The sequence below is a fragment of the Grosmannia clavigera genome, assembly GCF_000143105.1.
Source record: "Grosmannia clavigera kw1407 unplaced genomic scaffold GCSC_140, whole genome shotgun sequence".
Taxonomy (NCBI): domain Eukaryota; kingdom Fungi; phylum Ascomycota; class Sordariomycetes; order Ophiostomatales; family Ophiostomataceae; genus Leptographium; species Leptographium clavigerum.
The window spans coordinates 3399489-3426377 of NW_014040801.1; the positions used below are offsets into that span (position 1 = coordinate 3399489).

The following is a 26889-nucleotide window of genomic DNA, read 5'->3' on the forward strand; positions in this document are numbered from 1 at the left end:
CATGCACCAGCCTTTGAGCAGCCACACAACTAGGCTGTGCGGAAACTGCGCAGCCTTGCGCAGTCGCCGGTTCGCTCCTTCCACTTCCGCGGCACCCCATTCTTCCTCGACGACAGTGTGTTGATAATTTTTTCCAATTGTTTTTCCGGTTTGTCCCACCAGCCCCAAGATCTCCTTTAGGCCTCCAGACTTGGAAATTCTCTTGTTCCTCTTTTCTTCGCGGCAGTGCTCGCCCCTCGCCGAGATAGCCGCCACGGTGATACAGTTTGCAATGCTGCAAACCGGCTCGTCCACACAGCAAGCAGCAAGCCGCAAAGCCGGCCAGGCAGAACGCCAGGCGTCCGAACAAGGCATACTTCCTACGTGGCAACGCTTGTTGGCCCCATTTTCTATACCCCCGTCCGGTCCTCTCGGTCTCGACTGCTCAGACGAAGTGGCCGGCTGGTGGAATGATCTGTCGTGTCCCGTCTCAGTACCTGTGACTTGCGTTTTTCGCCCTCCCTGTCCGCCGAAGCGGGTGACGAGCGAAAGTATCCGGGTCCTCTGCAGCTCTCGTCTCGATCTATGGATGTCCACCTGAATGCCGAAAAGGTAGGGAAGGCGCTTGTTAGTGGAACCCCTGAGGCGCCTCTTTCGGAAGATTTTCACCACGTCTTACGTACCCTCATTCGTGCATAAGTCGTCTCCACACGACCTTCTCCCCCAGACAGCCTCGTTTCTACACTTTACACAGCGTCAGAGGCGTGACTCACGCGCAAGTTTTTCTTTGTTTTCCCTGCCGTCCTCAAGCTGCGGTGTCAATCCCTCCTTGAACGATGCCCTGACATGTTCCCACTGTCTGCACACCACACTTGTGCTCTCTGAGAGAGCCCCTTGCGGTTCTATGCTTAGGCAAACTTTGCAGTTTCGGTGCACTGCCTATGCATTTGCAAACCGACGTCTCAGCCCGTCCAATCACTGGTCATCTAATGACGGCACCCATATTCGATGCAAGTGCAAGGGGGCATCGCCACAAGACAGCACATGTATCATATGTCAAAGTATACTTTCAGAAAGGGTTCCTCATGTCGTCTTTGAAACCTTATTGTTTAGGCACGCCTCGCTTTTTCTAGGGATCAGGCTCAGCATCCGCCACCATTCAATCTGCCTGACTTACAGACGTGAAGAAAGGGTGGGCTGTTGTTTCTCCCCTACGGAAGATAAAATGCCCAAAATGCAATCTTTCCGACAAAGATAATAGCGACACATTCGGAAATGTGAGTCTGATATATTTCATTCTTTTTGTTTATCCACAAGCCTCGTCTTAATAGTGTTCGCCTCGACTAAATTTATGTTTTCCCGCCAATTCTGACGTTTCGAAGTTGTATTCATACACAAAATCTCCCACAGTCTAGTTTCTTCTGCCCACCTTGTCGGACACCATCTGTACACATTTGCCGTGTTATACACACTTGGGCATTAATAGTGGGCTTTCCCCATCGATGTCCCTACATCTGAAGCCATATCTGCCTATCCATCATCTTTTGTACACCCTACTACTACCTCATGAGTTAGTTTTGCTTTCTTTCTACCTTAGTATATCTTGTTCGCCTCGTTTTTGTTATGCTAGAAAGTAACCGTTTGTGCCAATAGTAGATATCCATATATGTCTTGACGTGGCCTTTCACACTCTTCTCTGTGTCCAAAGCCTTGCCTTCGATCAGGGAAGCTGTGTTATAGCCAGCACCAAGCCTCATCCATGAACCGCTTCGTTTTTTTCAATTTTACAGCTATATATATAACAAGAAGTCGAGGCTAATCCACTATGATCAACTCCATGGGCACCACCAACTGGACAGGCTACGACCTTGAAGCTTACAGCCAGTTTGGTGATACTTCTTCATTCATGACCCCTTCGTTATCTAGTGGAAGCTCTGGAAGCTCTGGAAGTATCTCAAGAAGTATCATGGACGGCGATGAGAATATGACGCCAGGCAATTTTGGGTACGGCGAAACTGGCGTATCCTTCGATACCAACTGCTTCAATGAGATCACTGGGCAGATGGACTTGTATCAGCCCGATTGGGAATGGGAACCTCAGGACGACGCGTACTTGAGTCAGTTTTTTTCAGACAACGCGGAATCAAAATTGGAACTGCCCAACAATGACGACATACCGCTCGCCATATCGTCAAACCAATCGTCGCAGCCGAGTATGAAAGTCCATAGAGGCAAGAGCGTCAAGAATCGGCAGCCTCCGAATGGTGCGCCGAAAAGGAGGCACAAATGCCTAGGCTGTGATAAGAAGTTCTCACGAACTGCCGATCTTCAGCGCCACGAAAAGCATGTCCACCTCGATGAGCGCAGCAAGCTGAATATTGTCTGCGACTATACGGAGTGTCCGCGGAACAAGCAGCCCTTTTCCCGCAAAGACCACTACCGCGAGCATCTGCGCGACTCTCATGGCGAAGATATGACGAAGCGGGGAGGAAACGTGCATCAGTCAGCGGGACCGCCTAAAAACATGGCATCTTCTGCCGGCAGCGGCAAGGGTAGTAAAGTGGGGGACAACGGAAAGGGAAAGGCCGTGAAGATGGAGCTTCCAGAGAGCCTCAATTACAGCAACTATGAGCAAGATGACGACACTTTCGAGAGAGAGCACGGTGACAATGCCGTCAGTAATGCCGACGCACTTGGTTTCGACTTTAATGCGAATGGCGAAAGCTCTACTTTCAATGCATTAGCCGACAAGGAGGAAAAGTCGGGCTCGGAAGAGGAGAGACTGCGAAACTGTCGTGTGGACCTCAGCTGGTGGCGGTGCTCTCGTTGTTTGCTGAGGGTACCGCTCATTAGAGACGATTACAAGCTGGACTGGACGTGTGGTAACCCGACGTGTAGAGTCGACATCGAGCCAATAAGGAAGACGATACGCGAAGAAATGGCTGCTGCTGCTGCTGCTGCTTCTGCCAGGCAATGTCCTTCTGGTGATGGGGTGAAGCTCTGGGGGACCGAGCTGAATCATCATGGTTACAGATAACAGGGTTCCTATCTTATGCGTTCTTTCTCTCTTTCGTTTCTTTTCGTTGATCTTGTTCTTTCCTCTGTCTTTCGCATTTCTTGTTCTCCACCTATATATGACTCCTAACGAATCGTTTCTTATTTGTATTTTGGTTAGGGTTCTTTTACTTGTTAGCTAGACTGCCTCTTTTGAATTTGTGAGATATTCCGTAGCTCCAATATTATTCGCTTCTCAGAATACTCCGTACATGGCACGTGAGACACTAAGCATGATCGATTAGTCAGCACATGACCAGCCCGGAAGGCCGACAGTGAGCAAATCTACGGAGTAGATTGCAAACCTACGATGTTGCCGGTTGCTATATGGACAAGTATCTCGTGACTACAGTTTGGTATGCGAAAGCGGGGAAGAGGCTGGCATCTACAAGCGAGGCGGCACCGACAGTCCAGAGATAGCTTCCCCACGCCTTTGCCTATGTCGTATGTCCGGCAGCCCACACACCTGCCGTTTTAGGCCAGCTCTCCCCCGCAGCTTTCGACCCCTCCTTTTTGAGCTTTTCGCGGATGAGAAAGCAGAGGAAGGCGTAAAGACGGCAGGTTTGGTCACCGAGGTTAGAGAATGAAAGTACAAAAACAAGTCCACATCAGCTTCGCCGCCTTCTACAGTACTCCATACAGCCATCCTACAAGCGAAACCTGTGCGACTTTACCCAGGAAGTACGGAGTAGATCAGGTACGGGTTTGGCAGACGTGGAGACAGCTAGGAGCGAAAAATCTCAAATTTTCAGTCAGAAAAAAGCTCAATCCGCCGATATCGCCGCTTTATTTCGCCCGTGGCCAACGAATGGACAAACACGCAAGCAGGACAGGGTGAAGCACGTTTATTAATCGTGCACTCGCCGTTCTCTGGCTTCCCTCTCTCTCGGCATCCCACCATTCTCCAGCGCTTCGCCATAGCTCGCCAGCTCCACCCCAATCGAGCCTCAGTCCCCAGACTGGCTATTTATATTTCCAGAGTATCACTGCCAGGTTGTTTCCGCTCGGCCGCCATCCGACCGACCTTCTGCTGCTCGCTGCCGTTCTCTCCCGGCTCCCCGTCCTTCGTCGCACTATAATTTTCTAACCGCGTTGATCCTCGGCTATTGGCAACACGACCAGCTCCGAGGACCTACGGATAAGGCATATCCATCTTCGCTGCCTTGCGTCTTTCGCCATACCCAATAGCGTCAGGGAATTTTCTTTACGCTCAAACACACGACCGCACGGAACACCCCGTATCGCTCCCCTCGTCCCCCCATTCGTCACGGCTTCTTCCCCTTCCCCTTGACAGCCACTATGAGCGCCCTTAATCTGCTCCGGTCGCCTCTTGTCAGCCGACGCGGCTCCGCTGCCGCCGGCCCGGTTTTCTCTCGTTCTGCCAAGGTCCTCACTTCATCTTTCTCCTCCCTCTCCTCTTCATCCTCTCCCACCACCTCCTTTGCCGTCACCCGCAGAGCCGCAGCCGTAGCCAGAAGTACCCGAGCAGCACAACTTCCCTTTACCAGATTCCCATCAGCAATCATGGCATCCCAGCAAGCCGGCGTGGCCACGACGGCCTTCCAGAAGATCAAGGTCAAGAACCCAGTCGTCGAGCTTGATGGCGACGAGATGACCCGTGTCATCTGGAAGGACATCAAGGACAAGCTGATTCTGCCCTTCCTCGACATCGACCTCAAGTACTACGACCTGGGCCTCGAGCACCGTGATGCTACCGACGACAAGGTCACGACCGACTCGGCCGAGGCCATCCAGAAGTACTCTGTGGGTGTCAAGTGTGCCACCATCACGCCTGACGAGGCCCGTGTTGAGGAGTTCAAGCTGAAGAAGAGTATGTTTTCGCTACCCTCTCTCTTCCCCTCTCCCGCTGCCCCTCTCTCTCCCTTGACCCGTTTGGCCCAAGCGGCTTGCTCGCACACCCTTTCGCCCGTCAGCGATGGAGCGGCGGATAGATTGACTGACGGATGCAGTGTGGCTGTCCCCGAACGGAACGATCCGCAACATTCTTGGTGGCACCGTCTTCCGTGAGCCCATTGTCATCCCGCGCATTCCCCGGCTGGTGCCTGGCTGGGAGAAGCCCATCATCATTGGCCGCCACGCCTTTGGCGACCAGTACCGCGCCAAGGACCGGGTGATTCCGGGCAACGGCAAGCTGTCCATGGTCTTCACCCCGGCCGATGGCGGTGCGCCCGAGGAGATTGAGGTGTACGACTTCAAGACCGGCGGTGGTGTTGCTCAGACCCAGTACAACACGGACGAGAGCATCGAGGGCTTCGCCCACGCCTCGTTCAAGCTGGCTCTGGACAAGGGCCTGCCGCTGTACATGAGCACCAAGAACACGATCCTGAAGAAGTACGACGGCCGCTTCAAGGACATCTTCCAGAAGTACTACGACGAGCAGTACAAGCCGGAGTTTGAGAAGAAGGGCATCTGGTACGAGCACCGCCTGATCGACGACATGGTCGCCCAGATGATCAAGAGCAAGGGCGGCTACATCATGGCGCTGAAGAGTGAGTTCCCGGACGGCCGACAGGCACCGTGCTGGCAGAAGACGGGCTAACCAGCGGTACAGACTACGACGGTGATGTGCAGTCGGACATTGTGGCCCAGGGCTTCGGCTCTCTGGGCCTGATGACGTCGGTGCTGATCACGCCGGACGGCAAGACATTTGAGTCCGAGGCTGCCCACGGCACGGTGACGCGCCACTACCGCGAGCACCAGAAGGGCCGCGAGACGTCGACGAACCCGATTGCATCCATCTTTGCGTGGACCCGTGGTCTGGCCCAGCGTGGCAAGCTCGACGAGACGCCGGAGCTGATCGCTTTTGCTGACGCCCTGGAGCGCGCCTGCATCGAGACGGTCGACACGGACGGTATCATGACCAAGGATCTTGCCCTGGCCTGCGGCAAGACCGACCGCGCGAGCTACGTCACCACGACCGAGTACCTCAACGCAGTCGAGCGTCGCATCACCAGCAACCTGCAGGGCAAGCTATAAGCGGTTTCTGTCGCGGGCGTCGCTCGCCGATTTTCCCGACCGTCTCTGCCTGACCTTCACTCCTTGAGTCGTGTGTATCTCAGACGATACCAAACCTCCACATGCCTTTACCCCCGGCCAAATTATTATACGTTCTTGAGGAGAGAGGAACAAACTAGACGGGATGACACAACCAAGACCAGACTACATCTAGACGTTTGTTGACTTTTGTACAATGCACTTGAAGCGGAGACCATGGAAAAGTTGGGAAGGGTGTTGTCTTGCTCTGTGGCCCATCTGTCGACACAGCGAGCATAGCCCGTGTTTCTAGAACTGAAGCCGTGTGTAAATAAGGCAATGGTAAATACGATCAGATAGAGACGAACAAAGAGTAAAAACAAAACGAAAGCAACGATTCAAAGCGATTACTTAAAGTCTTTAAATTTTACTCCTAAAATAGGATGTTTTTTTATAAAAGTAATAGGCTTGCCGCAGCCAGGTGTCTTGCATAAATTCAGATATCGTACAGAAGGACGAGAAGAAGCGAGAGAAGGAAGAAAGAAGGGTGAAAGAGAAAGACAAAAGACAAAGGGACACATGGACAAATGAAAAAAAGAGAGAAAAAATATAAACACCGAAAATACCCTGCACGCTCCTGTTTTGAACTCCTGACTGGTGCCAAATATCCATGGATTATAGTAGCCCGTAGCCCTTCCATCCCGAATGTTCCCATTGCTACTTTCCCATCCCAAATACCCGGTCCCAGTCCTAGGGGCCAGGGTTCTTTGCTCTCTGTCCCTTGTCCGTGGCCGCTCCAGACATCGATACGACATCCTATTCGGCCGTCGATGCATCGTCGTCTTCATCGACGTCGTCGTCGTCATCCCCGCCGCCGCCGCCACCGCCGCCGTCTGCTTCTGCTTCACCTTCGGCCATGTCCAGATCGTCTCCGTCTGCAGCTGCCACCGTTTCGGCCACATCGACTGTTTCGGCCGCTTCTCTTGCTGCTGCTACTGTCGCCGCTGCTGCCGCGTCTCCGCTCTTACGCGCCTTCTTGGCCGCCATCGATGACAACGTGCTGGTGATCGTATTTGTCATGTCGCCCAGACCGCCCTCGCTCTTCCGCTTCCGCTTCGTCCCACGGCCACTGCTGCCGCCGGCTCCAGTGGGCGTAGCCCCGACACCAGCTCCGGCCCCGGTGCTTGCCCTTGGCCGGTAGCCGGCATCGTCGTCCTGCATTGGCCGCTTCCGCTTGCCACCTCGGCCACCGCTGCCCGTTGGCCCCATAGCCCGAGGCGTCGCCAGTTCATGCGACAGGTCGTCTGATTCCACCCCGTCCACCGCCAGATGCTCACGCAGAGGAATCACCGCCGAGGCTCGCTTACGTCCTCCACCACGGCTGCTCGCCGTCCTCTCGACGCCGCTCCCACCCACGGACTTGCGGCCACGCGCTGTCGGCGCTCCACTGCCGCCACCGCCACCACCAGCACCGTTCTGGTTACCAGCACCGCCATACGAGTAGTGGTGGTAGTCATCGCCGTGATTGTAATGACCGTTGTTGCTGTTCTCGCGGTCGGCTGCAGCAGCTGCCGTAGCCTCACCCTCCTGCAAAAAGACGGCCTTGGGCGCGTTCTTTTTGAGCCAGTTGAAGACGCTTGTCGGGTTGCGCAGAATGCTGTCGCGCGTGGTCGCTGTCATTGACGCTCCGTAAATTGATGGCAGGTCCGTCTTTGAGATGCTTCGGTTGAAAAACTCTTCCCACCCACTGCTACCACCGTTGGCCGTCGGCGTGTGCGTGTCGACCATGTGTGCAAAGGGGGCCAACGTCGGAAGCATTGGCGGCGGGGTCTGGCCGGCCAGAAGAACATGTCCGGCCACGTTGCGGTCGACCTCCCACAGGTAATTGTCGATGTCATCGGCGGACAGGAAGCTCTCCGGATAATGCTTGAGCTTCTGCTGTGGATGCTGCTGGGGAGAGTTTTTTCCGGTCGGGACAACAAAGGCGAGCTTGTTATCATCGCCTGCAACCAAGTCCTTGAGGAGTGACGGTAGACCGCGATTTGCGGCGGCAAGATTGACGTGTCGCACATCATGGAGTAGTGACTGCAGCGACTTGGCAGGCAGTTCGGGAGGTGGTGCCTGAGGGTCGCTCTTGTCGGAAAAGCGCTTGGCCCAGCCGCCTTTGTGGTCAATATCGAGGCTGGTGAGCTTCGACGACTCGTCCGATGAGGTCAGACTGAGATCGATGCGCTTGGATCCCGGGATCTGAGCCGAATTGTTGACATCGAGGAGCAGGTCGAGAACTCGGCTGTTTACAGTTTGTCAGTACAGACAAGAACGAAAAGACAATGCGCGCGGGAGGCCTTCTTACTCAATCTCTACTGCTAGACGCTTGCTCGTCTGGATGGCCTTGACCTCCTCAGCATGCAGCCTCGCATTGGCCTCCATCTTCTCCTCAAAGGCAAGGCGCATCTTTAGGTGCTTCCTCTTCCACGAGCGGTAGGGCATCACGCCCTGGGACGGCTTTGTCTTGCTCTTAGCATCGTCGATCTCGGCGTTATTATGGGAGGTTGAGGATGCTGCAGTCGTAGGCAGTGGTGATGCCGCTACTAGATCTGTCGCGGTCGGGGCGGCTTCCTCCATCTTGACGCCTCGGAATGATATTGTGCCTTCGCCGTCCATTGCCTGTCTCTCAGAAGAGCTGGTACGTGCGGCGGCGTGTGTTGGGGAGAGCTCGTTGTGTCGAAATACTCGACGGAGCCGATGAAAAAGGCGAGGCGGATGGTGATGAACCTAACCGCGAATAGAAGATAATGGTAAAAGAGGGAAAACAAAGCTGGGAACGAGGGTATTAATCTGAGGACTGGAAGAGATTCAAGGGAGCCGATGCGAATGAGCGGATGCTGCCCATCAGCCGGACGCTTCGAAAAATAGACAGCAAGGAAGAATGGCGAGCATGACAATGTGCAGAGCTTGAGAGGAAAAAGGGGTGGGAGAAATAAGGGCGAAAACACGGAAAAGTGGCCTGCCGCGAACACAGGTTTGCGCTCTGTCGCGCTAGAATCGATCACGGCCATCAGAAGCTGCACAGCGGCTCATTGCCGGAGCAGGCATGCGGACTCGAGTAGCTATGGGCACGTGATTCGTCTTGTTGAAGTAACCGCCAACAAAATTCACGTGGACCCGTTGCTCTACGGAGTTCTTCCTACAAAATGAGATCTCTATTTCTATTTTTAACCTGAAAACATACAATCCTTTCAACACGCCCAACCGCAAATACATTCAATCTCCCTGTTCTGCATTTATAGTAGACAGCGTTGAATGTTTCTACTACGTTGGACGGCACGAACTATGAGCGAACAGGTAGCAAAGCGCCTCAAGATGGACAACATCACAATCGCCACGCACAACGGGCACTTCCATGCCGATGAAGCGCTGGCCGTGCACATGCTGCGGCGCCACGTGCCCGAGTATGAAAATGCCCAACTGGTCCGCACGCGGGACCCAGCCAAGCTGGCCGTGGCCCACACTGTAGTCGACGTTGGCGGCGTGTACGATGCGGCAGCACGTCGTTTCGACCACCACCAGCGCGGCTTCGACACCACGTTCCCCGACCGATCGACCAAGCTGTCGTCAGCCGGGCTAGTCTACATGCACTTTGGCCGCGACATTGTCGCACGGCGGATACAGCAGCGGAAGGCCAAGCTGAAGCTGAAGCAGCAGCAGAGCGAGGCCGAGGCCGAGACAGACGCAACCGAGGCAGACGTGGACCAGCTGTACCGAAAGCTGTACAGCGGCTTCGTCGAGGCTCTCGACGCCCACGACAACGGCATCGACCAGTACGACCCGGTCGAGCTAGCCAGCGCCGGCATCCAGAAGCGCTTCTCCGACGGTGGCTTCTCGCTGGGCGCCGTCGTCGGACGCTACAACGCGGCCTGGAACGACGTCGAGGCCGAGGCCCAGGGTCAGGCCGGCGAGGATGTCCGGTTCGTGCAGGCCAGCGCCCGCATCGGCGAGGAGTTTGACAGCAGCCTCAACTACCTGGTGGGCGCCTGGCTGCCGGCTCGCAGCCTCGTGCGCAGCGCCTTCGCCGCCCGCCTCGACTTCGATCCCAAGGGCCGCCTGCTCGTCTTCCGCAACCAGTCATGTCCCTGGAAGGATCATCTGTACGCGGAGGAAGAGGCTGCGAGCCAGGCTGCGGCCGACGACGCCGATGTCAAGGTCCTCTACGTGCTCTACCCCGACAAAGAGGACCGCTGGCGGGTGCAGTGCGTCCCGGCGTCCAAGGACTCGTTTACGAGCCGTAAGCCGCTGCCCGAGGCCTGGCGTGGACACCGCGACGGCGACCTGGATAAGCTCCTGGAAGGCGAGGTGGTGCCCGGCGCCGTGTTCGTGCACGCGGCCGGCTTCATTGGCGGCCACCGCACATTTGAGGGCGCCCTGCAGATGGCCAAGAAGGCTCTGGAAGTCTAAGGGCCATGTCGAAGTAATCCAAATAAAAGAGAAAAACTATTCGCACTATCAGAGTTCGTACGCCCTATTGATTTGCACTGCGCAAAGAAATATGCTCGCATTAATTAGTCAGTTATGAGGCTAATTCGAATCGAGTAACCGCTATGCACGCGTATATTGCGAATTATATAGCATTGCTACGGAGTACTATACCCATTAAATATCAACTACCTTTTTCATTGATGTAAAATAGGCAGTATATGAAGTACATGCTAGAATGTTGTTAAGTATAGTGTAGAAGCACTGCCGTATGTATTACATATACGCAGTGTGTGTGTTATACTACGTCAGCTGTGCCAATCTGTGCCTAGTCCTTGTGCTAATCCCTATGCTAGTATCCGTGCCGGTCTCTCTATAGCAAAATGGTGAAGTAAACTCAAAGTTCCTAATAACTTGTAGACTTGCTGTTGTCGATTTTAACAAACAATGGGTACCCCGTAGACGAAAGTCCAATGCTGAAAGAGAGCGCGAACGTGGGTGGAAGTAAACCTATATCGGTTAGATACATTGAACTGTTATAGGTTACATGATTGCAAATTTTAAGGCGGCATTGACCGACGAGACTTGTATTCAGATGTCACGTGGCTTCGATTCCTCCGCCTCTCACATCACCAGGCAGGGACCACCAATGGTTAACAGCCACTGCAAAACTTACAAGGCTACAACATAGTGACGAGAAAGGCGTAAAGGGGTGCCCAAGCATATCCAAATCCCTTTTTGACTGTTTTACCTTTTTTTTTGCTTATTGCTTTCCTTCTCCCTTTATTGGGTCCTAGTCCGCCCTGGTAACGCCCGGATGTTTGGCAAAGTAAAAATCGACAGAAAGAGTAGCTAACATGTTTGACTCCCAAAACTTTCCTCATAACACATGACCGAAGAAAAATGACAAGAAAACAAAGATGGCATTGCAGCACGGCAAGGACAGAAGGAAAAAGCCATTGTCGCCCTCCTTCTATCGCCGAATCGGAATGGCCTCCGAATGACCCTGGCCGACAGGCAGGTTTACCTGTCTTGCCGCCGATACGCTCCCTCCTGCAGCGTTGCCGTCCGTATCCAAGTCGGCCGCGCTCGTCTCGCGGTTCAAAAAGCTGCTCTCCTTGACGGGGCTGCCAGCCTGCAGGTGGTGTCCAGCTGCGCTAGGAATGCCGAGTGTGATGCCGCCTACGCTGCTGCCTCCATTTCCAGCTAAGCTGTGATTATGACCATTGCCGCCTGGGCCTGTAGCCGGAGGCGAAGACAGGTGGGGGATCTTCTCAGGGACCGGATGTTGTGAGCCGACGGTGCCGGTGTCGACGCCATCGCCCTTACCGGCCTTGGACATGGCATAGTCGCCGCTGTCAAAGTACTTCCGCTCCTTGAGATGCTTGGCAAAGTGGTCAGACCGGCTCGGCAGCTTTCCGTAGAGCCGGAACAGCCGTTGCTCCTCCGGGGAGAGGTTCTGTTGAAGAGGCACGGGTGTCAGGATCGGGCAACACCGCAACCCACATGTTATATTGGGGGCCATTCTCGTTTGGGCATACTCACGCTGACGTCAACCTTGTTCTTCTGGTGAGGATTCAAAGCCATTGCAGTAGTTGTAGGTATGTCTGCCTTTTTGTTGTTTCTCGAGAATGGGAGAACTGGAGAAAAAGAGCAGAAATAGCGGAAGTAATCACGTCTCGCAAGGAAACTGGTGCTGTGTTATGACCTGTCCCAGCCGGGTCGATAATCGAGCGTTTCGTCTGACCGTTTGCTTTCAATGTAGCTTCGACTGGTCGGACAGAGAGAGCGATGTCGTCACAGTCCGCCTGACCTCGTCTAGTGCTGGTGGCTGTGTTAGATCTGAAATGGTAGTCAGTGACTGATTGCAGAAACGGTTGCCTATGCGGAAGGGTGACGAGTGGTGTGGTGGTGCACAAGGGAAACGGAAGAGGCCCACCTGTTAGAAATAACCCCTCTTTTGCTGTACGTCACGTGGGGGGGCAGTTGATCCAACAAAGAGCAGATTGAAACATGTAAACGTACAAGTCTTAAAAGACAGAGGTCTCTCTTTAAATACTCAATGGAATTATTCCCCTCTTACTCAAACGTCATCATACCGCAGCTGTTGTTTGTTGTGGCAACCTTCGTCAACAGCAACGAGTACTGAAAGTGCTGTGGGATTTAAAGTAATCGAGGGGAGCTCGCGGAGTGGCCGACCAGGTAAATAAAATGGGGCTTCATGCGCTAAAGAAGAGCTCAGACCGACTTTACATTTACGACAATGTTGCTTCAGTGACGCCTATTATGGTCATGCTGAGAAGGGTAAAGAAAGCAAAGTGTCGCCGTGCTCGTACAGAACTCATGTAGAGAGCACGTTCGATTCATTTCAAGGGTGTGGTCCGAAATTTACCTCACTCGCACGAATCATGTGACCTTACCTATGAAACCATGCACGTTTACATCTACGGTCGATAAACACAAGATGATATGTGTCTGAAGCGTACCAATGAACTAGCAATATGTAGAAATTATATCACATATGAGGGCGGCTTATAATTTGAGTACCAAGACACTCTTTTTGTCAAAAAACATTAGATGAACATTAGATGAGCCTTTCCATAAACTACCATGTGAAAAAATGAGGCATACCATTCATTGCCTTTATTTCTGCCGCAATTTATACGATGCTGCTGGGAAATACCTGGCACATTTGACATAAACGCGTTAATGGATGACCGAATTATATATATATATATATATATATCGGGACGGCCATCGTTCCTTCCTCGCCTGGCTATCCGTACCAACGCGACCAGAGGTAGCGATGCTTATCCACGCGTTTCTCCTATGGTATCGTTCCTTCCATATTTGATTCCTTAAAACGGTCCGACCAGGGGCGTGAGCGTTTCTATAACAACCTCCGTCGCCTCTCATCTTACGTTCGTTTCTTAGGACTGTTATCGGTCATCATCCTAGCAACGTATACCGTTTGCGCGACCGCTCTGTAACCGTCCTCTCTGTCCTTGCTCCTTCCTGTTATAGAATGAAATAAATACCGAAGTAAATACTCATATTTTGACCACCTTGTGTCTCTACAATATTGTTTCTCGGCACCGCCTTCTTTTACAGAGATCAGCTTTGCTTGAATTATCACCGCTACCTAACGGTAAGATCGTTTTCAACAGCATTTAACAGCATTTAGACCCGCTTTGATTTTTACATTGATATGAGTGCTGCTTTATACGTCGAAGTTGTGCATATCCTTTGTTGCTGGTTTCTGCGTCCCGGAAAGCATCGCCGAGTCCTGCTTGCATTTTCAAATCCGTATTTCCTTTTCTTTCCAGTTGCTTTATTCCTCATGCTATTTGTGATAATCAGTCTAACGCAAACTGCTTTCACAGGCCGCATCGTATTGCTCCATCCCTGATACTGACAACGAGCTGGTCACTACGAATACCACACCATACAGACATCAGCATGGAAAAGCCAAGTGAACAGTCCATTGTGGAGGCGATGAAGGTAATCCTTCCTGACTATTACGCGGATCGCAAAACGCTCTGCTAAACCAAAGTAGTACGACCTAGGTGCCAGCCGTGTTGACGACCTCAAACTAGAGAATGGTCGGAAGGGACACGCTGTCCGTGTCGGAGCTATACACTCTTCAATAGCCAACGTTACGGCTCCGATACCTCCTAGGAAGCCTCAAAATTCTCTCGCAAACAAGTGGTATAGTGCGCTTGCTCCTGCCAAACCTTTGTACACAATCATCTACCATTGAGTCTAATACTAACTCGCCCTAGATGCAATTTCTAAAGGAGAATTTGATGATGATGATGCAGAAGCAGTGAAGGGCTTAGATCGGATTTGCGGTGGGAGGCTCCATGCTCTGAGTAGCAATCAGCAGCCTTTGGCTCAATCTTACCCAAACCATCGCCAGTACAATGAGTATGGGCCTGAGAATACTCAACAAATCGCCAGACCGCGCTAGATCAACAAGTAAATGCTGACCGCCTACAGACTTTCAAATACGTCTTTTGCGCAGCCTGCCAATGGCTTCTATGCCGGACGATTGTCGAGCCATCAAACAGCCCCGTGCCCTGTTAAACCTTCAAGCATGGGGGCCAGATTGCCGGGCCAGTATGCAGCTCCCTATCTTGCCAGAGCTCCAAACATGGGAGTTAGAATGTCGGGCCAGTACGCAGCTCCCAACCCCGTGAGCTTCTCGAACATGGGGGCTGGAGGTCCTGTACAACGACTTGCTCCCGGGCAGGCACAGAGCACTGCAGGCCGCAGACACATACCCGATTATCCAATACGACTTGCACCCGTGCAACGAATTGCTCATCAGAGCCAAGGACCTCAAAAGCCAGCCAGAAGTGCGACGCTTACGTATGGCATCGCCGACAACAAGACGACAGCTCCTCAGGTTCCTTCCCATGACAATCGAAGTAAATCATCGCTTCAAGAATTTGCTGGACAGATCTCTGCGGCGGCAACTGAGCAGCCCCCGATATTATTCACCCCTGATCCTGTACCTTCCGAGTATTTCCACAAAGCCAATATTCGCGTTGCAGACCGCCTCGCAAAAGGAAACGGAGTAGCATACCTTTTGGAGAAATCTCCGACAGACACTGGGACATTTTCTGTCTTTCTCGAAGGACTCAAGTACCTCGAGTATCCTATACTGGACATGGTCAACTATATTGCTAACTCCCAAGAGCTCTGTCCGCAGTTCAAAGAGGCTGATGGTGTGTCTATAATCACCACGTCGCTTGTATTCGGCTGTCAGAGTGAAATTGCTTTGTTCATGAGCAAAGTTCGAGCTCTACAGGAACGGAGACCTGCTGTCCCTGACACCAAATCTGACGGTATTCTGCCAGCAAACGAAATTACCGCCGGAGTTTGTGCTCCACTAGAGCCTTCACGAGCGAATCTGAACAAGATCCCTTGCTCACCTGGGAGTGCCTCTTCAGATTTTTTACCTGAACCAAAACGACAAAGACCTGCAGTCTTTGCTGAAACAAAGACGAAAGAAAGACTTGTAAAGCAATCTGGAGGGACAGCTCAAGGGGAGAAAGCCACAGCCTCAAACGGGACTACTTGGAGCAAATATTTCCCAAGTACTCTGGCAGCAGGAGAATCGCGCGAGTGTGCTGCTTCCAAAGCAGCGGCTCCTAAAAAGGACGTTTGTACTCCAGCTACGAGCAAGACAGCACTTACGACGCATGCCTCAGCTGGTGCTGCCTTAGAGGCTAGCCTCGTTGGTCTTTCCCTGTCCCCACAAGTGCTTCCACCAAGACGTATAACTAGCTCCGGAAGCGTATCGTCATATGCGATGGATCTGGGCACCCTGGACTTCGCTGTCAAAGATTGTGACAACGAACAGTCTCAGAGCGCACAGGTGGACGAAACTGATGACCTGGCACGCGATTTGCAGCAGATCTTACCAACTTTCGAGAAGGTGAGCCAGGCGCTGGTTTCTATCAGCGAAAGCAAAAGAGAACTTGCTGCAAAGAGAGTGTTGCAAAACCTGAAAGGAGCATCTGGCGCAGATGAACTTCTCCGCACGTTGCTCTTGCTATCAGCCAAGTCTGGTGCGGAAGCTTCTCTTGAAACGGTACCGTCGTGCTGCGGTCCAAAGTACTCCCGGAAGAAGCTTCTTCACTTGCGTTCAAGTGCCTGCATCCCGCCGAAATGGGTTTTCCATACCGGCTTTCTCCCTGTCAGACCCCAAAGAAACGCAGAAACCACAATCAAGGCTACAGGAGAAAGCGGTCAGCCACAAAAGACGAAGGAAAATGAGACGGTGACAAATGTGAATGCCGGAACTCAGATGGATAGAGAGCAAGATTCAATGTCTATGACGAGCATTTTGACGGCCCTGGTGGACATCATGAAGACACCTGTATCCATGTTGGACAATTGCGAAAACCCGACAGCTGTGCCTGAAGTCAGTCAGGTGGTGCCATCGACCCCTGTCAAACAGAAGAACACTGTCGGCACTGATCGCGGTAACAGTGTGACGAAAGGCCTGAACAGCTCCAGATGGGCATAAAGGGCCTATTTTGAGAAAGGCGATGGCTGTTTGATACATGTAGATGACAGGTACAACCGGATGGCCGGCGGGCTGTCAACTTCTTGGTGAAGTAAAAAGGGGATAGATGTACCAAATCACGGAGTAGGCGCTATTTGACAGCTGTCCGTTGTGCTCTGGACACACGACTTGAAATTTGTTTGCCATATCTGCCATGTATACTCGGTACGTCGTTCCTGTTCTCCTATAACCCACCGGCCTTGTTTTTGAAGGCTTGTTTACCGGTGGAGGGGGTTTATTAGAATCCGAGGCAGACAGACAGAGAGATAAGGTTAATGATATTTGGCAAATATTTCCATGGTATTGTGTAATGCAGTTCGTTATGACAACCCCAAACGCTCTCCGATCCCAAATTCCTAACCGGTACCGTAGAGCGGCACTTCTCTCATGATAAGCCCAAAGAAAGCATGACAGATAATGAATTACTTCGCGTACAGCTCATCTTTGAAGGGTCCTATCACCTATTATTTATATCAACCGCCCCTTCCTTCTCAGCGGGTGGGCTGAGGTAGTCTCCCTCCTCGGCAGCTTCATACTCGGCGATTAGGTCAGCCACGACCTCCCTGGCTTCATCAAACTCGTTTAAATTGTCGGAAAATGGGGCAGTCTTTCTGTATGCATCGATAAAGGCATTTCGCTTTCGCATGCCGTCGTACTGGCGGACGATGCGTTTGAAGAGCTGGATGGGATGAGCAAATCTACAACGAAGAGGTGAAGCACGGGGGGGATAATCATGCGACATACCGTGGCTATGCTTGTGTGGTTGGCCAGCATCAGTCCGCTCACGCGGTGGCTCATGGGGACATAGGGGCTGCGCTTGGTCAAAGCGACCTGGATGCTGGCCGGTCCCCAGGGAATGAAGGTGGCCAGGCGGCGCTCGCGGATACGCAGCAAGCTTTTGTGGACGTCGGTGGGGTCGACTTCGCCCTGGATGACGTTGAGGATGGAGATGTAGCAGCTCTTGCGGCTGGCCTTGCCACCAAAGGTGGTAGACACCATGCGGTTCTTGGGCTGCAGCAGACGGCGCATGACGTCGAGCACGGTGGTCTTGCGGACGGTCTTTGCCTGTTCGACCTGGTCGCCGGTGAAGGGGGTGTAGGCAGTCATGAGGAAGTGGGAGCGAGGGGTTGGGATGAGCGAGGCCAAAATGCTGACAAGGTCGTTGTGCATGTAGCTGGGGTATCGGAGGGTGGTGGTGCTGGCTGACATGACGGTGGAGACCAGCTGGTTGGTCTGCTGGAAGGACGGCTCCTGGACATGCAGACGATCGGCGGCGATGTGGGACAGGGCGCCATTGTCGAGGACGACGACGGAGTCGGCATTCTGGACGAGGCGGCGCATGGCGAGAATGCTGTTGTAGGGATGGACGACGACGTCACCGGCGCTGCTGGTGTCGGGGAAGACGGAGTAGGTCTGGATGACCTTTTTTGGGGGAATCGGTCGTTGAGGCGCTCGAGCAGGAAAGAGCCGAGACCGGAGCCGGTTCCACCAGCGATGGAGTGCAGCAGCATGAAGCCCTCGAGCGAGTCGCTGCCGTCAGCCTCGCGGTCAATCATCTCCATGATCTCCTCGTGGACGGACTCGCCGGTCTGGTAGCCATCGCCCCAGTTGTTGCCGGCGCCGATGCCGTTCTTGCCAATGAAGAAGTTCTCCGGGTTGTAGATGTTCTTGTAGGGGCCGGTCTGGATGCCGTTGATCACGCGCGGCTCCAGGTCGATCAGGATGGCCCGTGGAATGTAGCGGGTGTCGTCGCTCTGATAATAGAAGACATCTTTGCGGTCGCCGCCCTCGGTGGCAAACTCCTCGAGGTTGCCGTCCTGGCTGATGCCGTGCTCCTGACACAGCTGCTGCCAGAACTGACTGCCAACTGAGAGGAGTCAGCGATGGGACATGCAAATATGGGCCATGGAAAGATACGCACTGCTGTTGCCGCATTGGCCGGCCTGGATGGTGATGATTTCTCTGGCCAGGTGTCAGCGCGGGTGGCTTCATGAAGAGGATCCGGTCCACGGTACTGGCTTCCTACCTAGGCATGGCGACTCGACATATGAGGGCGATGGGTTGATGCGACGACGGCGGGCTCGACGACTTCACCGCAGTTGAACGACGCGTCGACCTTTCGCGGCTGCCAGACGCGTGTGGAGCAGATACAAGATACCCCTCTATCGCGTGTTATCTGCACGTGCGACGACGACGGGCTCACCGTCAAATATCACGTTAGTAAGATTGTCGGCGTCCTCGCTACTGTAGAATACGAGTGGATGGCGTATTGGGAGTCGTATAGCTGTGAATTTCTATTTCTATCTATAGGTCAATAAGAAAGACACAGGCCTGTTCTGGGAGACACCGGCCGAAAACGGAAAGGGCGAGGCGGAACTCTGCAGCGCTGGAGCTCGCTGGTATTACATAGTAATATGGGTTGACCATCACTAGTGGACCTGGCCTAATTTCCAGGTCTCCAGCAATGTAGCCCCCAAAGCCATGCTGGATAAAACAACAATACCCCTTGCCAGGACATTGCTCGACCTCACCGTCCCGGTGACCGCCAGACGAGTAAAGACGTCGATCTTCCCGGATCTCTGCTACAGCTCGCGGGCCTTTTTCTCTCTGACTGCCGTGCTTTCAACCGGGGCTCAGAGAAAGGCCGAGAAAAACGATAATACGGAACGACTCGAAAGCGGCTGCACAACACTCGACCGCTCCAGAACATCACTCCTAGCACTGCAGAGTTCGTGGAAAGTGGTATACCGCCTTTTGGCCTTGCCTTCTGTAGGCCGGGGTGTTCCCCGTGAGTTCAGTCCTTGGGCATCTCCTTGTCTCTGCATGTCCTTGTTCTTTTCAAACGGTCTTGCTGATGAGCGTAGCTCTACGTCTTCTGCATCAGGATGGGAACCGCTGCGGAGGATGGCTCCCGGCTGTCGTCGAATTCGGCGGCGAAAGACACAGACCTGCCATCGATACCCGAAGCGCCCTCTGCCGAAGCCAAAGCAACCAGCGCGGGAAACGGGCCAGCCAATGGGGCCTCCTACAACAGCGAGGCCAGCGACGCCGATGGAGCACCGACAATGAAGAGATTATCTTTTGCGATGAGACTTCCCAGCCTTCGGTTTGAGGCGGAGGACTATCTAACTGGCGGATTTGCACACAGCATGGCGGTGTCCGCGGGTGACGAGGCTGCAGGCGGGACTGCTTCGCCAGGTGGCATGTCTCCCGGAATATCGCCAGGAGCCATTGCCGGACGGGCAGACGGCATGACGACGCCACAGATCCTAGAAGAGGGCGAGCTGATGGAGTCGCCACCGGGGACACCAGGGCTGTCTGCCCGGCGAAGTGTGCAGTTCTCGGGACCGGATATCGTGGTGGACGCGCCATTTGGCTCACACTCGCGGCAGAACTCGCTGGACGCGGGCAATCCGTCGAGCTCGCGATCACGGGCGTTTATGGCCAAGCTGAAAGCACTGGCGGTGCAGGGAGGGCTGCCATCGCCTCGGTCGCCGGGGACAGGATCGACGGGTATGGCAGCCGACACGGCATACTCGTCGGCCACGGGATCACCAACGATGGCCCGCGGAAGCCGTCGGGCGCGGAGCCTGCAGGAAGAGGGCAGCGACGAGGATGCGGACGCGGAAGAGACGGCGGATGAGGACACAACGGAAGAGACAGCGGCGCAGTCGAAGAAGCGGAGACGACGGACACACTACCGGCCACCACCGCAGCGGCTGTCGACCAGCGGGGCGCTGTCGGTGGGCGGGATTGCGACGGAGCCAGGGACGCCGGTGCCGACGAGCAACCGTCTGCAGGCGCTGCTGCAGCGACGGGCAACGATGCCAGATGTAGCACAGCACCGCGGCGGACTGTCGGAGGGCGAGGGTCGCGACCAGCTGGACCGACAGCACAACTGGCGGCGCGGCAGCATGTGGATGGGGCGGTCGGAGGAGCACGAGGAGGCAGACAGCCAGGGCGGCGGACGGACGGTCGGCCACTTGCGACGGCGAACAGCGTTTGGCGGCGGGGCATCGGACAACGAGGCGGCACTGACGTCGCGACGGACGTTCTTCGCGGGCGGCGAGAAAGCGACGCTGTACGGAGCGCAAAAGTGGCGGCAGGTGAAGAACACGTGGAAGTTTCTGCGGCAGAAGCGGGAGGACCGGTTCGACTACCTCAAGTCAGCGGAGCTGATGGCGGAACTGCGAGCAGGAGCACCGGCAGTGCTGATGCTGGCGAGCATGATCCAGCGCGACGAGCACGGCAACAAGCGAATCCCGGTGCTTCTGGAGCAGCTGCGGCTGCACGTCAGCGACAGCACACCGATGCAGGACGGCGACAGCGAGCGACACTGGCTCTTCACGATCGATCTGGAGTACGGCAGTGGACCCAGTCGGATGAAGTGGACGATCAAGCGGACGATCCGCGAGATCCTGGAGCTGCACTGGAAGTACAAGCTGGCGCTGCGCAACGACAAGTACCTGCACACGGTGCTGCCGGTGGGCTCACGGCCGAAGCAGCCGCGGTTTCCGGTGTCGGTGTTTCCGTACGTGCGTGGGCTGCGTGGGCTGGAGATGGACGACGAGGACGACGCGGGCAGCCTGCACGGCGAAGACGATGCGGCGGATGGAGCAGCGGATGGAGCAGGAAACGGGGCGACAGACGGGCCGGCAGACAGAGGCAACGCAACAGCCGGCGAGATGACGGCTGGCGAAGGCACGGCGACTGATGTGGAGGGCGGCGGTGGGATGCGGCAGCGCCGAAGGACACGGATGACAGTCCTAGGCATGAGTCGGCGATCGTCGGCAGTGATCGGAGCGGACGGCAGCGGACTCAACGCGGACGGACAGGCGGCACAGGACGAGGCGGCATTGCGACGCAAATACGTGGATCGACAACAGCGGGTGCTGGGAAAGTACCTCACGGAGATGATCCACTGGCTAATCTTCCGGGCAGACAGCAACCGGCTCTGCCGTTTCTTGGAGCTGTCGGCACTAGGAGTGCGGCTGGCGGCTGAGGGCAGCTACCACGGCAAGGAGTGCTTTCTGCACATCCAGTCGTCCAAGGGGCTAGACTTTCGGCGGGTGCTGACGCCCGGCAAAGTGATCGAGCGGCACAGCCGCAAGTGGTTTCTGGTGCGGCAGAGCTATATTGTGTGTGTGGAATCGCCAGAGAACATGAATATTTACGACGTGTATCTGGTGGACCCCAAGTTCCTGATCGTGTCGAAGAACGCGAAGCGGAAGCAGGCCGAGGCGGCGGCAGCGGAGAAGGACCGGACTCGGAAGGCCAAGAAGGCCAAGGCCAAGGGCACGGGCACGGAGCTGGACCTGACGAGCGAGATGCTGACATCGAAGCACCACACGATCAAGATCACGACGTCGGAGCGCAAGGTGAAGCTGTGGGCGCGCAACCAGCATCTGATCGGGCAGTTTGAGGACTCGATCGTGGACATGCTCAAGCAGACGGCATGGCACCAGCGCCACCGATTCGACAGCTTCGCGCCGGTGCGCGACGGGGTGTTTGCGCAGTGGCTCGTAGACGGGCGCGACTACATGTGGAACGTATCGCGAGCGATCGCGATGGCCAAGGACGTGATCTACATCCACGACTGGTGGCTGAGCCCGGAGCTGTACATGCGGCGGCCAGCGGCAATCAGCCAGAAGTGGCGGTTGGACCGGTTGCTGCAGCGCAAGGCGGGCGAGGGCGTCAAGATCTTTGTGATCATCTACCGCAACGTGGAGGCGGCGGTGCCGATCGACTCAGAGTACACCAAGTTCTCGCTGCTGAACCTGCACCCGAACATTTTTGTGCAGCGGTCGCCGAACCAGTTCAAGAAGAACCAGTTCTTCTTTGCGCACCACGAAAAGATCTGTGTGGTGGACCACGACGTGGCCTTTCTAGGCGGCATCGACCTCTGCTTCGGGCGATGGGACAGCCCGCAACACACGCTGGTGGACGACAAGCCGACCGGATTCGAGGCCGCGATGGATGGGTTGCCCAAGGACGCAGACCACTGTCAGCTGTGGCCGGGAAAGGACTACTCGAATCCGCGCGTGCAGGACTTCTTCAGCCTGCGCGAGCCATACAAGGAGATGTACGACCGGACACGGGTGCCGCGGATGCCATGGCACGACGTGGGCATGCAGGTGGTGGGCCAGCCGGCGCGTGACCTGACACGACACTTTGTGCAGCGGTGGAACTATGTGCGGCGTGGACGCAAGCCGACGCGGCCGACGCCATTTCTGCTGCCGCCACCCGACTTCCGACGCGAGGATCTGGAGGGCCTCGGGCTCTCGGGCACGTGCGAGGTGCAGATCCTGCGGTCGGCGTCGGCCTGGTCGCTGGGCGTGATGGACGTGGAGTGCAGCATCCAGACGGCGTACATCAGCATGATCGAGGAATCGGATCACTTTGTGTACATGGAAAACCAGTTCTTCATCACGAGCACGGAGACGCTCAACGTCAAGATTGTCAACCGCATCGGCGACGCGCTGGTCGAGCGGATCGAGCGGGCACATCGCAACGACGAGGACTGGCGCTGCGTCATCATCATCCCGCTGATGCCGGGCTTCGAGGCGTCAGTGGCCGACCAGGAGGGCACGAGTGTGCGGCTGATTCTGCAGTGCCAGTATCGGAGCATCAGCCGGGGCGAGAACAGCATCTTTGGCCGTCTGCGGGCGGCCGGCATCGAGCCAGAGGACTACATCCAGTTCTTCAGCCTGCGGCAGTGGGGGCGCATCAACAACAAGAGCGTGTTGACGACGGAGCAGCTATACATCCACGCCAAGGCCATTATTGTGGATGACCGCGTGGCGCTGATCGGGTCGGCCAACATCAACGAGCGGTCGCTTCTGGGCGACCGCGACTCGGAGACGGCGGCCATTGTGCGTGACCGCGACATGATCTCGTCCACGATGGGTGGCGAGCCGTACCTGGTCGGCCGGTTTGCCCACACGCTGCGCATGCGTCTGATGCAGGAGCATCTTGGCCTGGACACGGATGCCATTATGGAGGAGGATCGCCAGCGCGAGGCCGAGTTTACGGCCGACATGGACCAGATGTATGGGAGTGGCGAGGGTGAGGATGAGGGTGAGGGTGGGGGCGAAGGCGACGACGAGGGCGGCTATCGGGACGTGGAAGACAGCGACGACGGCGACGTGGATCCGGGGCAGAGCAGCACGGCGGCAGCGCGGGCGAGCGAGCAGGTGCGGGCGGCACGGATGAGCGCGCAGGCGAGGCTGAGCGGACTGAGCGGGCTGAGCAGACTGAGCGGACTGCAGCGGTACAGCGTTAACGGCGCGGTCGACTACGGCGAGCTCGCACGCAACATCCGGCTGGCGCTGTCGGGTGAGGACGACGACGACGAGGAAGGCGAGTCTGAGGCAGCCGAGATGCAGAGAAAACAGACGCATGACGTCGAAGGGGGGGGTGAGGACCGATGGTCGGCAGCGAGAAGCATCGGGGGAGATTTGCTGCGAGACTCGACGGTTGTGGATGGTCGAGAGGTGTTGGTAGGAGAGGGAGAGGGAGAGGGAGAGGGAAGGGAGAAAGGGAAAGGAAAAGAGAAAGAGGAGGAGAAAGAGGAGAGGGAGGACGAGACAGAGATGTGGCAAAGCGATGGAGAAGCCGAAATGCAGGCAAACGACCATGTTCAGCAAAAGGAACCCCAGGAAAACGAAGCAAACGAAGCGCAGCAAAACGAACCCCCGTCGACCTGTCCGCTGGCCTTTGACATCCGACTGGCACAAATCACAAAGGAGTGCATGCGAGACCCAATCGACGGGGCCTTTTACGACGACGTGTGGGCGCGCGTGGCCGAGAACAATACCAAGATTTACCGGCGCGTGTTCCGCTGCATGCCCGATTCCGAAGCCACCAACTGGCACGAGTTCCAGAACTTTACGGCCTACAACCTGCGCTTCCAGGAAAGCATGGAGAACCGGAAGAAAAACACGACGGCCGAGGCCGAGGGCGGGAGCCGTCCGAGTGTCAGCCGGGGCAGCCATCGGGGGCGGTGGTGGTGCCGGAGCCGGCATCAGCGTTTCGGCCGCGATGGCAGACGGCGTCGGCGAAGAGGCACAAGCAGCCAAGCCGGAGATGGAGAAGGCGGCAGCAATGGAGGATGTGCTGAAGCACCGGCCGTCACGCGACGAGTCCTCCGTCCTAGAGGTGCCGAACGAGAAGGACAAGGGGGAGAAGGGCACCGAGCGAAGAGCGACTTTTTCGACACCCAAAATCAGCTACGATGCAGCAGATGGAAATGGAAGCGGAAACGCCAGTGGAAACGCCAACGCCAACACCAACACCAACACCAATCCCAACCTCCTCAACGCCGGCTTCGCGCCCACATTCGGATCGGTCAAGCGACGAAAGCGGGCGACGACGCGCAGCAGTCGGCGTGGACTGCATGGCGTCACAGAAGAGCTGCTGTCCAAGGAAGACGCCGAGACGCTGCTGCAGCTGGTGCAGGGCCACTTGGTGCAGTTTCCGTACGACTGGCTCAGCGTGGAGGAGAGCAACGGCAACTGGCTCTACCAGGTCGACCAGGTGGCGCCGCTGCAGATTTAGTAAGTCCTGGAATGCGAGCTGGCCGAGTTGGACGAGATGCTGACGATTTCCAGTAATTAAACTACGAGCGTTGGACGACAAGACCAGATCACGTGACCGCACAGCATGGCGTATGGGTCTCTGCTTATTACCTTCTTTACTTCTTTTGGCGAAAAGCATAATACGGCGAGGACGCAGTTTGGTATTTACAGGCGACGATAGAATGCATATCTTGCTTTTCTTGCGAGCTGAGGCAAAAACATGGTGATCACCCCACACCTCATCTGGACGCCTCAGAAAGCACGACTGTTCAATCCTCAGCAAAGCCGCCGTGCAACCGGAATACAGACGAGGGCCGGGCAACCGTGGCACGCTCGTATTCCGGCGTCGTGCACATGCCGTCGTAGTCTCACAAGCATGCAGCTGCTCGTCGACCGTCGTATTCCGTCCGTATAAGAGCCGCCTGTTTTCTGTCCGCACTCGCAACATAGGCCTTCCCACCGCACTCCTTCTTACCACGCGCACCACTACCATGAAGTCCAGCTCTGTCTTCGTCTCGGCCGCTCTTCTGGCCGCCTCGGCCACGGCCCAGACCACCTCTGCCTGTGCTGCCGAGAATATTGTGACGGCCTGTCTGAGCACCGAGAATGCCCAGCTGGCCAGCTGCGGCACCAGCGATTGGGACTGCATGTGCAATGCCTATGTGAACATCATCACGTGAGTACCTCAACCACAACGCACCACCTTCACCCTCCACTGACAGCCCAGCTGCTACAACAACTGCCCTGACGACACTGCTCGCAACTCTGCCGTCGGCCAAAAGGAACTATACTGCAGCTACGCCAGCGCGTATCCGTCGGCTGAGTCCACCGTCAAGATCACCGGCACGGCCACCGGCACGGCCGCCGTCACCACCACTGCTCACACAACTACGGCTACCACCGCTCACACAACCACTTCTTCCTCTTCCTCTGTCTTCGTCGCCACCGCCTTCGCTGCCGCTGCCACCGGTGCCGCTGCTGACCACTCTCTCCACGCCGGCGGACTGTTCGCTGCCCTCGTCGGCGCTGTCGCCGCTCTGGTCTAAGCGGGCAAGCAGAACGGGACGGGAAAAAGAGCATGGTTGATGGAGAAAAAGGGGACGGACGTGTCTTATATAACTTTCTACTTACATTTTTTTTACGCTTTGTAATACCAATGTCACGTGCATTACTCCAGCACTAGCTTCGCACAATCAAGAAGATGGACACTTCAATTCTCAGCTTCATAGCCGGCCGTCTGCTGCTCTGGTCTTCGGGCTTCAGTATGTTCGGATTCAAATATGTACATCGAGAAAAGCCGTCGGTCCAGCGGATCGCTAGACAACAAGAGGAGCTGCCCAAATGCAGGCAGACTGCCGCACTACTCCTACACAGAACGTATCCATACAATTTCTGTAGCTTCTCTCCATCCAAACACAACGCAGTAGCATCAACGCACCGCTGACCACAACCGAGACCGCCGCCATGCTTAAGCCAAAACCCGCAACCACGACCTGCGTTGCCACCGGTAAAAAAAAATAGTCTCTTCCCCAGGCCATCTTTTCTCGCTCTAATTTGCCGACCAAGACAGGAAAAAAGAAAAGGCGTCATCATAAAACATGAACATTCTCTTGGTAATAAAAGTGTAGGTAAGTAGGACTTGTGCGCATTAAAGATGTTAGGAGGGAAAGGAGGGTGAGAGAGTGTGTGTGAGGTAGAAGAGAATAAGAGAGCAAGATGAGAGGCGGAAGGAGGGAA

At 55.4% G+C, this 26889-nt stretch overlaps 8 protein-coding genes across 8 annotated transcripts; 5 read left to right on the forward strand and 3 right to left on the reverse strand.

The window, feature by feature from the left end:
• Positions 1-1804: 1804 nt before the first annotated feature.
• On the forward strand, positions 1805-3016 carry CMQ_406 (c2h2 finger domain containing protein; the record flags this gene model as incomplete). The annotated part of the gene is made up of 1 exon (XM_014317485.1): positions 1805-3016. The coding sequence occupies one exon, from the start codon at positions 1805-1807 to the stop codon at positions 3014-3016; it is 1212 nt and encodes a 403-aa protein (XP_014172960.1).
• Positions 3017-4557: 1541 nt separating this feature from the next.
• Positions 4558-6030, forward strand: CMQ_1367 (isocitrate dehydrogenase; the record flags this gene model as incomplete). The annotated part of the gene is made up of 3 exons (XM_014318446.1): positions 4558-4864; positions 5004-5543; positions 5606-6030. The coding sequence occupies 3 exons, from the start codon at positions 4558-4560 to the stop codon at positions 6028-6030; spliced, it is 1272 nt and encodes a 423-aa protein (XP_014173921.1).
• Positions 6031-6843: 813 nt separating this feature from the next.
• CMQ_1720 (uncharacterized protein) lies at positions 6844-8691 on the reverse strand (the record flags this gene model as incomplete). The annotated part of the gene is made up of 2 exons (XM_014318799.1): positions 6844-8317; positions 8381-8691. The coding sequence occupies 2 exons, from the start codon at positions 8689-8691 to the stop codon at positions 6844-6846; spliced, it is 1785 nt and encodes a 594-aa protein (XP_014174274.1).
• Positions 8692-9390: 699 nt separating this feature from the next.
• On the forward strand, positions 9391-10482 carry CMQ_516 (upf0160 domain containing protein; the record flags this gene model as incomplete). Its single annotated transcript, XM_014317595.1, has 1 exon — positions 9391-10482. One exon carries the CDS (start codon positions 9391-9393, stop codon positions 10480-10482), a length of 1092 nt encoding a protein of 363 aa, XP_014173070.1.
• Positions 10483-11473: 991 nt separating this feature from the next.
• On the reverse strand, positions 11474-12087 carry CMQ_1091 (cyclic-AMP-regulated phosphoprotein family protein; the record flags this gene model as incomplete). Its single annotated transcript, XM_014318170.1, has 2 exons — positions 11474-11959; positions 12046-12087. 2 exons carry the CDS (start codon positions 12085-12087, stop codon positions 11474-11476), a joined length of 528 nt encoding a protein of 175 aa, XP_014173645.1.
• A 2509-nt stretch (positions 12088-14596) lies between these two features.
• CMQ_941 (uncharacterized protein) lies at positions 14597-16537 on the forward strand (the record flags this gene model as incomplete). The annotated part of the gene is made up of 2 exons (XM_014318020.1): positions 14597-15230; positions 15618-16537. 2 exons carry the CDS (start codon positions 14597-14599, stop codon positions 16535-16537), a joined length of 1554 nt encoding a protein of 517 aa, XP_014173495.1.
• Positions 16538-17033: 496 nt separating this feature from the next.
• CMQ_552 (tubulin gamma chain) lies at positions 17034-18511 on the reverse strand (the record flags this gene model as incomplete). Its single annotated transcript, XM_014317631.1, has 4 exons — positions 17034-17255; positions 17321-17927; positions 17999-18436; positions 18498-18511. 4 exons carry the CDS (start codon positions 18509-18511, stop codon positions 17034-17036), a joined length of 1281 nt encoding a protein of 426 aa, XP_014173106.1.
• A 546-nt stretch (positions 18512-19057) lies between these two features.
• Positions 19058-26673, forward strand: CMQ_1719 (phospholipase d1; the record flags this gene model as incomplete). The annotated part of the gene is made up of 8 exons (XM_014318798.1): positions 19058-19318; positions 19441-23624; positions 23853-24550; positions 24624-24842; positions 24984-25131; positions 25655-25828; positions 25880-25966; positions 26577-26673. 8 exons carry the CDS (start codon positions 19058-19060, stop codon positions 26671-26673), a joined length of 5868 nt encoding a protein of 1955 aa, XP_014174273.1.
• Between the last annotated feature and the right edge of the window lie 216 nt (positions 26674-26889).